Source organism: Physeter macrocephalus, chromosome 6 (genome assembly GCF_002837175.3).
Source record: "Physeter macrocephalus isolate SW-GA chromosome 6, ASM283717v5, whole genome shotgun sequence".
In the NCBI taxonomy this organism is placed as follows: domain Eukaryota; kingdom Metazoa; phylum Chordata; class Mammalia; order Artiodactyla; family Physeteridae; genus Physeter; species Physeter macrocephalus.
The window spans coordinates 23,697,164-23,710,382 of NC_041219.1; the positions used below are offsets into that span (position 1 = coordinate 23,697,164).

Sequence of the window (13,219 nt, forward strand, 5' to 3'; positions counted from 1 at the left end):
GCGCAGGCTCAGCGGCCACGGCTCACGGGCCCAGCCGCTCCGCGGCACGTGGGATCCTCCCAGACCGGGGCGCAAACCCGGTTCCCCTGCATCGGCAGGCGGACGCGCAACCACTGCGCCACCAGGGAAGCCCACTAATACTCTTTTAAAGGATATCTGACTTGTGTCCATTTGTTGCTATAAGTAATGCTGAAATAAACATCATTGAATACAAGTCTTTTTCTGTACTTCTATTTATTTAGGATGGTTTAGGATCTTTAGGATGATCATTCAGGATCCAGCAGGAAAACAGAAACCACAACAGTTACTTTAGCAGAGAGAATTTAATATAGGGAACTGGTTAAAAAGGTTTGGAAGTCTGCAAAGGCTTAAAGGGATCACAGAGGTGAGAAGAAATAGTAAATGCATGAAGCAACTAACTCTCTAGGGCTGAAGGAACAAAGGAAAGAAGTTGGTTTGTTAGAAACTTAGACACTTAGAGGCCTCTCACTGAGTTGAGATGGTTTGTTCATAGGAGGGAAGAGGAATGTTCATTAAAAAGACATTCTGAAAGGAAGAGGAAATGCCTGACATTCCTTTTCTCCATCTCCCCTTCAACTTAAAACAAACAACATGTAACTCTTCTGTGCTTCAGTAAAATAATCCAAACAAATACATGAAAAGTAAAGGAATTTTGCCACCATAAATGCTGAAACCCACCAAAATTCTGTAGTGATCTGGAAAGCAATTTAAAAAGAACACATGATATAAAAACTGGGCTTTACAGTGGCCATCATTATCTCAAGTAAAGGAAAAAGAAAATACATAGGAATCAGGGGAAAAACATTATACCAGAACATTCTTCAGTTGTAAAAGTCATTCCAAGTCAGTCTCAATTTTTAAATCATAGGGGTTGGTGGATTGGCTGGTTTGAAGCAGCAGAGTTTTCTGTATGCTCGAGGATGTATGATTGTGCACACAGTATGATATCTTCTACTGATGCCTGACTGTTTCAGAAAGTAAAAGCAAGGCGACTGAAAGACATAGATGGAACTAGGCAAGAACCAGCACTGGGCATCAGCAGCCAGTTCACTCAGATTATGAGGATTTTAATCTCTCTGAAGTCCTAATATAGTTTACATAACCTGACTTCATAAAGCACAAGGAACTGACTGAAAAATTCATTTCAGCAGACTTGCTGACTACTTCCACCAAACAATTAGCTGTCAGGTGGCTAAATAAAGGAGCAAAGCCAACTAGCTTCACTGTATAAGCGGCACCAAATTACTCAAAACCAGATGGGTGTAATGTACAGAACAGCTGAAAGGGAAGCTCTCTATCTTCCAGGCAACTTTGACAGACCTGCCAACGGCATTTAGCTCCATAGTAAACCATCCTCCAGGTCAGCAGGAAGCTCATTATGGGCTGACAGTCCAGGAGACAAGCACTTTGCAGAATGCTCCCCTAGTAATTTCCTGTGTGAAAAGCTCACTGCTGTTCCTGCATTCCTCAGGGTGCATTTCTTCTCATCTCGGAGGATGTTGCTCTTCCACAGGAAGAGGAAGGAACCAGTTGTTACTGGATGTGTGGGCTGAGGCTGTCGGGCATTTTCCGCACGCCTCAGTCTCAACTGTGGGAACTGGGGATGCGGCTTAGATTCCCAGGCCTGCGACGGTCCGGATGACTGCAGCAGTTTAGAAATAACAGTAGTAGCTCAGGAAGTTGGAAGGCAGAAATAATACCTGGAACATCAAAACCTCCAGTTCCCAGAAATGTGCTAATTTTCTAAAGGAAATTTAAAAATGTATTTACTCTGTTGGGCTCCCAAATAGCATGTTTTATAAAATCCTTTTGTAGAGTTCTCTCTCTCTTTACATTTCATAAAGAAAAGTTTAAGTCCTAAATCACTTTTGTCAACAGGTTATAAAGACCAGTTTCACTGCATAAATTTTTAACTAGGACTATGCTTAAAAATTTACTTAGTATAAAATTTTTGGTAAAAGGAAACACTCATTAATGTAAGCATTCTTTCTCGGGGACCTTGAAACTTAAAGGGAATGAAGCTCAAATTAGTAAGTCGTTAAGGATAGTTAAATCAAACATTTGGGACTTATGATTATTATGATTTTTATCAAAAAGTATATTTTATTGAGAGGAAAAAAGAAACCCTCTGACCCACACTATTACTCCCTTTTTACAGTGGTACTATCTTAGTAAATCAGCTTTAAAAAAAAAAGCCACGTTCCTTTAACAGACTACAAGTTTTAGTTGCTTGTTTTTTTTTCTATAATCCCCAAAACACATTTTTTTTTAAAGGTCAGCTATCACATTCACAACTGTTGGTAGTTCTTATAACATATAGATCATGATGTACTTCTAAAGCAAGGATGCAACTAATTTGGAAATCGTCTCTTCCTCTCTAATGTTTTCTCTATCTCTAAAATAACATGTATCTGAAAAAACCATAAATGTGTTTTCTATTCTAAAGGGTGAGAGATTTGTGGAAGTGTATTTTTTCTTATTTACTTCTGTTAGTTTTATTATGTATGTCTTATTTTTAAAATGCTTTGACAATTTAATTACTTTATTTCTTTCAATTTCAAAGGGTGATGTTTTAAAATTATTTCTCAGCCCTGATAAGAATTCATCTTTTACTCCTACTAAGCATCTTAATTTTTTGAGACACTGGATTAAAAAAAAGAAAAAAAAAGAATCACTGTATCTCACTTGACATATTCACTATCATTTGAAATTAAGACTAAATGTCTTTTAATAAAATGAGGATAAATTGTGGAAAGCACCTCTGTGTACAGTCCATAGGCGGATTTTACAAATGCCTATGTTTATTTTCTTTCAAACACTTAGAGTGGGAGCAGGAGAAAAATACCGAGGGCCACTGAACTGATGCCTAAAGATACCATAAACATGTCTGTTTCCTAAAGCTTAACAAGCAACAACAAAGTTACAAATATATCTAGTTTCAGAAATCATATGCCCCGAATTTACAAATCAAATGCTACCTTATAAACTGTCCCAAAGTTTAAACACTTAAAAGAGAATTTCACCTGCCTCCAAATTTAGAAGCTGTTTATATGTAAATGCAGGAATGTTAGCATACAGAAAAGCAGTGTAAGGAGGAGGTTTGTGCAACATGATTTTTATTGATTTTCCTGGAAAGGTAAATGAGGTATCGGGGGACAATGTATCACATATTGCCATTTTACACTTTCAAGTTACAAATTTTAGTTTTGAACATTTAGGTTTGCATACACTGTGTTCTTTCAAGTAAGTCTTTCCAAATCTTTGCTTACATAAGTAGTTAGGAACTGGAATAGCTCTGAACTGGTTACGCAATGTTGTCTAGTAACCAGGATGAACTGTTGCCACAACAACCATGGAGCTATCCTCTCTGCAGCTGTAAGTTTACTCTTTGTATGTCCTTTTATTTTATCAATATATCAATATTTTTCAGAGAGCATATATCATATGACAATCTCCATGAAAGTGGATAACTTTTTTCTTCCTAAAAATAGGCTGATGCGACAGCCTTTCCAAAAGGGAAACCAATAAACTTCGCTGAAAAATGCAAACCTAAAGGACACCTAGGAAGGAGGACTATGTTTTACCACTGTCCTTCTCAAAGTCACAGAAACAGCACAGCATCTCTTGCTTTGATTCAGCTGATCACTTTCCTAATCCCAGAAAAGAAGATAGGAAAATCTCAAGTCTTTTTTTCTCTCAGCAACCCCTCTGGCAAAATGATGCTGAGCCAGGAGATAAGCTTGGCCACCCTGAGATTACTCAGGGCTGCGCCTTACTATCCCTGGGGAAAGGAGATAGGGAATCCCACAGCGGACATCCAGTCCATCGGCTCCACCTTCAAAATACCTCCAGAATCAGACTGCTTAACACCACCTCCTCTGCTACCGCCCTGGATCAAGCCACTTCGGCCTCCTGTCTGATGATTTCATTAGCTTCCGAACTGGTCTCTTTGCTCCCCTCCACCATCACCCCCAGCTGATCCCCTCAACACAGTAGCCAGAGTGAACCTGTTAAAACACTCATCAGATTATGCCCCTTTCTCTGCAGGAAACCCTCCAGTGGCTCCTCCTCACCCCAATCTGGTCTTCCAGCACTGCTCCCATGGCCTGGAGTACCTCCCCGGATAGTCATCTAACTTGTTCACGTCATTCCTTCAGTTCCTTCCACAAATGTCACCTTTCACATGACTCTTGTCCTGGCCATACTATCTAAATGCACCCTTCTTCCTACCTAACTTCAGTGCTATTTACACCTTTGCATTGTTTCCGTCTACTATACTATATGGTCTACTTTTTAAAAATCTGTGAATTGCTTGTCTCCTCCTCTAGAATATACAATATAGGCTTCTCTGGGGCAGGTATTTTTTGTTACTCAAGAAGTATTGATTGAGAGCTAAAAATGTGTGTGAGTAGGTATGCTCCCAGCATCCTACCACATCTGCTATCCATTGAGTTAGGCAACGCAGAGACTCCAGATTAGACGGCTGCACTTTTATTACCATGGTACGTATTGTATTTTCAATTACTTCTAAGGCATCTACTTATACCTTGCTTTCCCCACCTGGAATGTCTCTATCAAAATCCTACCCATCTTCGGACAGGTCAAGAACTGGTCAAATGTTTTCTTCTAGAGAAGTCTTCTAGTTTGCTCTAGCCCATTCATGACCTTTTCTGAATCCTTCTGTTAACAACCTTTCATTTGACAATCATATACCCTTGGCATCTAGTATATTGAAACTGCCACTTACTTCTTACACTGTTATTTCTCTCTGGCTTGGCTCTAAGTTTCTTGAGGTGAGTTGGCCAGCTTGACATCCTGTCTTCAGTATATCATATGATACCTCCATGCAGTGTGGCTTTAAATATTTGACTGATGGAGCAAGAAAAGACTGCAGACCTTGATTTTCTTCTATGATATAACTGCAGATTCTCAGTTTATTGTGAATAATTAATTTAACCTGAAAACTGTCCCTAATTCTAAAGAAAGGCATAAATATTACATTCATACTCTACACAGTTGCCAGAGTGAAGGCAAGGACACTCTTTGAGTTCTCTGAGTAGAGTCCAGTGTTTTGAGTCAATCAGAGTAATACTAGCAAGATCATCAATTTCACTGTGTTCATTTGTTGGACAAATAGTAATAAAATACATCAAAACCTAGGAATATCGTTTACCTAAAAAAAAAAACTATTTTAATAATCCTAGAGTATTTTAAATAAATTCTGTTTAGTTAGTATTTACAAAAAACCAAAACACCACTTTATATTAGGACACAGAAGAGAAATTACTGTCTTATTTGCCTTTGGGGGGAGAGGAGCTGAGGATGTAGCCACAGCACATGTGCTAATGCTAAATGCCTATTACAACTTTGATGACAAAACCTTGGTCTATTTCTAACAGAATAAATGAAAACATTAAAAGACTCAATGGGAATCCTGAACTAAATAATCTTTAGAAGATCAGCAAATAACCAGAGACAACGTAATTGGAATAAGATTCAGAAATTTGAGATCAACATTTTTTAACTATGTCTATGTGACAGCCAGTATATCCCTTTATAGAAACTTTTTTTTTTTTTTTTTTTACAACAAAGCTTTAAAAATGCAGATTGAGAACAGCTTATTTTGATCCCGAAATATTGTATCAAATTTCCTGCCTGGCATTAGAGACACAAGTGCAAGCCACAAAGATACCAACTGTTACACTGTATGCCATAATTTCTTCTCTGTTGTAAGAAGGCATCAGAGCATAGATATCAATACATTTAGATCTAGAAATCATCCTGAATGTAATATTAAATCAAGTCAAAACAGGAACAGACGCCAACTATTTCTTACACCATAAAAAACCTGCTTTTATCCCACTAAGAAATTTCACAAATTAAGGTTTAAAGAGTAACCTTTTTACATCTCATCTTGATGAAAATGAATTTCTAAAGAAACTTTCCTCCAGTCTGCAAAAACCAAACAAACAAATCCCCAAAATAAACAGTAACCACAACAACAAAAACCAAAACCACCTGTAAATACTACTTTTTTTTTTCTGCTTCCAATACTTCTCTGTGTTTTTTCATTATAATTACATGCAAAGTTCACACCACAATAGTGCTTCATGCCCGAATAGAAACAAATCTCCTCTACATTTATGTTTGATTTGTTGTGCAGAAGCAAAAGAAAAGCAGCCAATACAGAGGAGATGACAGATTAAGAATTCCCAATAGATTAATGGCAAGGCAAACAATTACAGTGATTGCACTTTAGTCTTCTAACCACTTACCTATCAATGAGCTAAAAGAAAGACACATACATTGAAAATTTAAAGGAAAGCTCTTTAAAGATACTCTATAAAAATCTAAATGCTTCATGAATATCTGTCTTCAGAAAATGTGTCAGTAAAATAAATAAAATCAGGAGTCCTTATGTCTTGCCAGGAGGCAAGCAGCTATCTTCCAGATTGTAAAAAAATCTATCTAAGTGGGACATCATTAGCCTAATTCTAAACCAATTTATAGCAAACAAGTTTTTGTTTTCTTGTTTGTTTTATTTTTATGTAGCATCAAGCACACAACTCAAAGTAACAGTGGAGTCTTCCTTTTAATGCTTATGTGTGGGGCTGAACCATGGGAAATCACTGATATGTATTAGATCGTTTTTGCCTACAAAATGGCAGTATCATATAATTCAGCCTAATAGTATCCCTTATGTGGGTAATAACTGTACTCTTCAGTCTTATTATTCTGCTTTGTAACACAACTGCAAACGTGTCACATGTTTATTATAAAAATTGTCTTCCCTGTAGAGAACAGACTTGTGGTTGCCAAGGGGGAGGGGGGGAATGGACTGAGAGTTTGGGGTTAGCAGATGCAAACTATTACATATAGAATGGATACACAACAAGGTCCTACTATATAGCACAGGGAACTATATTCAATATCCTGAGATAAACCATAGTGGAAAAGAATATGAAAAAGAATTATATATATGTATAACTGAATTACTTTGCTGTACAGCAGACATTAACACAACATTGTAAATCAACTATACTTCAATTAAAAAGAAAAAAAAAAAAAAAGAATTGTCTTTTTGAAGTCCCACATACCCTGTATTCCCGCGATAGGGTTCTATAACGTAGACACTTGACTTTGGCACTTCTGCATTACCATCCAGGGACACCCTGCTATCGCTTGCTAGGTGGCACTTATGCCCACCTCCATAGCACACTATTGAGAACACCTGGATTTCTCAGGACATGAGGTTTTGCAAATTTCGAAGGGTACTGGCAGGGAGAGTGAGTCTCAAAGCTCCGATCAAAGATTTTTGATGATCTCTGATATCTTCTAGGCCAGAAACACCCAATTTTAGTCTACCAACTACCTCACAAGAAGGCAGCACATCTCAGAAACCACCTATCTTTTGCTCCTCTCACTAGTGGGGCAAAAACCCAACTCACCAGAATTTGTAAATTTCAACAGTGAGACTTTTGAGTAATTCACTGAACATAAGTATTGAGCACCTACTATAAGCTAAGCACTGTGGCAAGAATTCGATGTCTAGTTAATTTTTAATGTCATAAGTAAGTTATTAATGCAGCAATGTTTGTAGTGTTATTTTATAAACATGAACATTGTAAGAGACCAGACCACAGATCCACTTAAGGCCTAGCTGTCACCAACAATTCTTGGACCTCTCTTTGACAATCAGCCCCTGGGTTGACCCTCCAGCTGATTTCCTGTCTCTGGAACTTCTCATGAGTGATCTAGGAGTCTTCTCTGCATGGAATTAACACTGAAAAGACCCTGTAATAAGCAGACTACTTTCTGACACAGCATAGACTCAAGATAGACTAGTTCTCTGCAGAATTCCGCTACAATAAATACAATTCTTGAGATCTACTGGAGAGTTTGTAATGTTGTAATGTCAAGTGTTTTTCTTTTGTTTTCTTTTTTGGCAACGTATTAATAATTTACCCAAAATATTTAACTATACTGACATCACAGTAGTGTCACCAAAGATCATGCCATTCCTCCCATTCGTTCTTTTTTTTTTTTAATTACTAAATTAATTAATTTGGCTGTGTTGGGTCTTTGTTGCTGTATGAGGGCTTTCTCTTTGAGGTGAGCGGGGGCTGCTCTTCATTGTGGTGTGTCGTGGGCTTCTCATTGTGGTGGCTTCTCTTGTTGCGGAACACGGGCTCTAGGTGCGCGGGCTTCAGTAGTTGTGACACACAGGCTCAGTAGTTGTGGCTCACGGGCTCTAGAGTGCAGGCTCAGTAGTTGTGGCACACGGGCTTAGTTGCTCCACGGCATGTGGGATCTTCCCAGACTAGGGCTCGAACCCGTGTCCCCTGCTTTGGCAGGCGAATTCTTAACCACTGCACCACCAGGGAAGTCCCCTCATTTGTTCTTCTAACTAGTTTTTCCCTGACTAGCAGAATTGATGGCAGAAATAATCTGCTTTGCAAAGATTAAGCAGACTCAAATTGAAATGCTAAAACTCTCAATTTTTGAAGTCTTTGGATACACTTAGTAAATAAATTATATGTATGCAATTTTTAAAAACAAAATTGCAAGTGTTAGAAATACTTCTTAATTTCTGGATTATCCATCAAGAGAGACGAACAAAGGGAAATGATTGCTTTTCTTACACCTTCTAAGGAGACTAGACATAAGTTTAGCACCTCTGAAAGGCAATTACCAAAGAAGGAAATCTGTTCTGTGACAAGTGAAACGTCACACGGGTGGCACCTTAACAGGAGATGAGATGGTATGGATTCTACTGAGCTCAAGGTCCTCAAATTGAAGCTTTTCTGGAAATTGGTACTGCTCCCCCTTGTGGCTATTTAGACACATTGTAAATATGACTTTCGTACAAGGTTTTTTCTATGCTAAGATGTTAGGCTATTTAGTCCATTTTTTATCTTCTCTCTCACACACTTTTTAAGGAAAATGGATTGTGCCAAACAATTAAATACCATTTAAATGCCAAAGAAAACTTACTGTGGTAGAATCAAAAGAAAGGATGTCCACAACAGGGGGAGTAGAGGTCTGCAAATCGATTACATCAAGCTTTGGATTAATCTGTATATATACATTAAAAAAAGCTAATATTAGATTTTTATACCATAGGAAAGTGGATGTCATTTCTAATAATCTAGAGGGTATTTCCTAATATATTCTAAAATTAAAATATCCATATATTAGCATGGGTACAAAAATTTTAAATAAAATATTAGCCTATCAAATCTAACAATATATAAGAAAAGATCATTGTGAGTAAGTTGAATTTATCCCAGGAATAAAAAGTTGCTTTTACATTAGAAAATCAGTGGGATTCACCTATAAAGGGATTTTCAAAATAAAATAAAATGACCCACCTCAAAAGATGCAGAAAAAAATCCTAGCCAGTTCAGTAAGACAAGAAAAGGAAATAAAAGCATTAAGATGTAAGAATTAGGACAGAAGAAATAAAAATTGTCATTCATATATAATTATCTATAAAGAAATCCCAGAAGAATCTACCGCTGAATCATTAAAACTAAGAGTTTACTAGATCCAAAATTGATATACAAAATCAATTACCTGTCTGTACTTCAGCACACAGAAAATGTAAATTTTTAAAAATCATAATTTACAATACCATAGAAATTTTAAAATACATCAGGAAAAAAACCTAAAAATGCATATGACCTTTATAGAAAAAATAATAATAAAACTCATGTAAAGACATTAAAGAAGTCTTTAAAAAATAGGAAGCAACACCATAAAGAGTTCAGAAGCAAAGCCCTGTATATATGGAAAACGAATACAAAGGAAAAATAGTGCCACAAATCAACAGAGGAAGGATGACTTGTACCTAAGAAAACGGGCTCACTAAATAGATCCCTGCCTAATACTACATACAAAGATGGATAGCAGATAAATTATAAACATAAATGGTTAAACTATAAACCTAAATGTTAAAACTATAAAGTTAGTAGAAGTAAATGTGTAAGAATATCTTTCTGACCCAGGGTAGAGAAGAACATCTTAAAAGCTGCGAAAGTAAAACCATAAGGCAAAAAATAAATAAATTAAAAAAAATTGATCCATCTGTTTACCCCCAAATTAAGGATTTCTGTTTAACAATGGTTACCACAAAGTTAACAATCAGATAATGGAACAGGAGGAGATATTATATCTGAAACTGAAATGAAAAAGGACAAATATCTAAAATATATAAGAAAAACCTAAAAATCAATGTGAAAAGCAGAGCAATCCTAAGGAAAAAATTATAGAAAACCTAACAGTTATCTAGACTATGAAGAGATTTTCAGAAACATTAGTAGTAATTAGAAAAGGGACGATTAAAGCAAAATACTGCTTAACACCTACAAGATTGCAAAAGCTAGAAAGCTCAATCATGCTGACATTGTTTAGAGCAACACTGTAATGGCAAAAACAAAAACAAACCACAGTTTTGCAGAAACTAACACAACACTGTAAATCAACTATATGTCAATAAACAGTAAATTAATTAGAAAAACAAACCACAATCAGAAATCCCCACCTGTTTATCAACAGTAGAATAAATGTATAATCATGGGAATTACTACTGTAGTAAATTCACTGAAATCCTATACAGCTGTGAAAATGAATGAAATACAACTATGTGCAACAACATATGAATGTATGAATTCAGAATCCATGCACATGAATCTCAGGATTTTAATGCTAAATAAAGAAGGAGGCTATAATAAAATATATGCAGTATGATTCCATTTATATAAAGTTTAAAACTATCCAAAATGAAAAAATATCTAATTATTAATTCAATCATAAATAGTAACACTTAAAAGAAAAGCAAGGGAATAATTAGAGTGGTGACTACTTCTGAGGGAGATTATTTCAGAATTCAGAAAAACAAAAAGGGAAAGAAACCACATGATCACCATTTACTTACTAAACATTATGAATACAAAGAAGTAAACAAAGGGCAACAGAGATAGCAGAACTTGGTATCAAATAAATGCTATCAGCAAAAAGCATACTGGCAACCTCAAAGGAGAAACTGTTGACTGAGCACTTAGTGAGAAAGGCTTCCCGTGGAGGAAACAGAGCTTATGATGGCTCCTTTAGAAAAGGTTTATAAAACAAAAGCAAAAGAGAGAGACAGAGATGAGGTTACAAGCCTCCCTAAGCATAGAGGCAGGATGCTGACACGATACTGCTGCACAGGGCAGCGACGAGAGAGGGTGGCAAGGGTCCAGTTGTGAGGGGTGAAGGAATCTGGGAAGGCACAGAAAAACTGGAGGCTAAAATGTGCTTTAGAAAGATCAATCTGACAGGAACATGTAGAGTATCAAGAATAAAGTAGGGGTAACAGTGAGGACAACACTGCAACAGTCAGGGACTGTGATAAGAGGAGTGGAATGATTTTAACAGCACTTATCAAGTTTGATGGGTACAGCTGTAGTTTTGGAAATATTAATAAGCATTTACATCTATCCAGCCACTTGTGTCAGAAGTAGAGGTATACACTCCCAATAATCCCCACACTGCAGTAAAGAAGGAATTAGAACCATGCAGGACTATCTGCTTGGCCCGCCAACACCTATGTTTCTTTCTGGCCATTCCACAGAGCAGAACGCACAATCTTCCTATCAGCTCTGAGTCCAGAGTTGAGGCAAAGATAAGAAATCTGAGGCTGACTCGCTTTCCTTTTAATCTTGGGCAAGCTGTCCAGAAAGAGTGCTTGCAGACACATTATTCTCATTTATCTACTGCCACCTAGTGTAGATATGAAATTGTTTACCAATTGAAAAATAAAATCTGGTTTTGCCATCTGAAACTGGAATTGCTCAAAAAACCACTAAATCACATGGAAATGGTCAGCATTTCTCATAGAGAAATCCTTGAGCTTCTACGAGCTGGGAAACTTTTGATGTAACAATATTTTACTGTATTGTACCACAGTTGCTGCCATATACATTAAATGGAGCAGGAAATTCTTACTAAGTAAAAGTTTACAGTCTTCTCTGCAAAGAAAATATGCTGAGGCAGTGACACAGTTCTTTGCAAGCTAACCTCCATGAATATTAACAGTACTGTCTATCTCTCCATTTTTATTAAAGGAAAGAACACTTCAATATGACAGTTGCCTTGAAATGGGGTTGGCTGCCTTATGAGAGGCTGAGTTCTCCATCACCGAACAAGGGATTCATGCATGAGGGAGGGTTAGTATACATGACCTCACCAATACCATCCCACTCTGAGGTTCTGATGTATCCATCATACTGAGGAGTCCATGAGCACAAACCCTGCTTCTAACAAATTCTGAAGGGCAAGAAATATGCCCATCTTGTTCACTGTTGCACCCTCTAAAGCTAGTATGATGTCCAATATCTGTTAACAGGATGAAATTAAATTTTTATTCTATTGAAGCACTGCATCAAAATAGTTAAAGGTACAGAATGGAACCAGAGTGACTGGGTTGAAATTCTCATGTTGTTACTTACTAGCTTTAAGATCTAATTCAAAGACTAGGAACCAAGATGGTGGAGTAGAAGGATGTGCTCTCACTCCCTCTTGCGAGAACACCAGAATCACAACTAGCTGCTGGACAATCATCGACAGGAAGACACTGGAACTCACCAAAAAAGATACCCCACATCCAAAGACAAAGGAGAAGTCACAGTGAGACGGTAGGAGGGGCGCAATCACAGTAAAATCAAATCCCATAACTGCTGGGTGGGTGACTCACAGACTGGTGAACACTTACACCACAGAAGTTCACCCACTGGAGTGAAGGTTCTGAGCCCCAAGTCAGGCTTGCCAACCTGGGGGTCCAGCAACGGGAGGAACAATTCCTAGAGAATCAGACTTGGAAGGCTAGTGGGATTTGATTGCAGGTCTTCGACAGGCCTGGGGGAAACAGAGACTCCACTCTTGGAGGGCACACACAAAGTAGTGTGTGCATTGGGACCCAGGGGAAGGAGCAGTGACCCCAGGGGAGACGGAACCAGACCTACCTGCTAGTGTGGGAGGGTCTCCTGCAGAGGCGGGGGGTGGCTGTGGCTCACTGTGGGGACAAGGACACTGACAGCAGAAGTTCTGGGAAGTACTGCTTGGAGTGAGCCCTCCCAGAGTCTGTCATTAGCCCCACCAAAGAGCCCAGGTAGGATCCAGTGTTGGGTTGCCTCAGGCCAAACAACCAACAGGGAGG

General features: G+C 37.8%; 1 protein-coding gene across 2 annotated transcripts in view; it reads right to left on the reverse strand.

Moving 5' to 3' along the window:
* Window positions 1-13,219, reverse strand: part of POC1B (POC1 centriolar protein B) — a 110,742-nt gene that overhangs the window by 35,824 nt on the left and 61,699 nt on the right. For both annotated transcript variants that reach the window (XM_024127302.2, XM_028490426.1), the window contains one exon: window positions 9,016-9,096. In XM_024127302.2, the coding sequence (XP_023983070.1) occupies window positions 9,016-9,096 (81 nt within the window). The remainder of the gene's footprint in view (window positions 1-9,015; window positions 9,097-13,219) is intronic.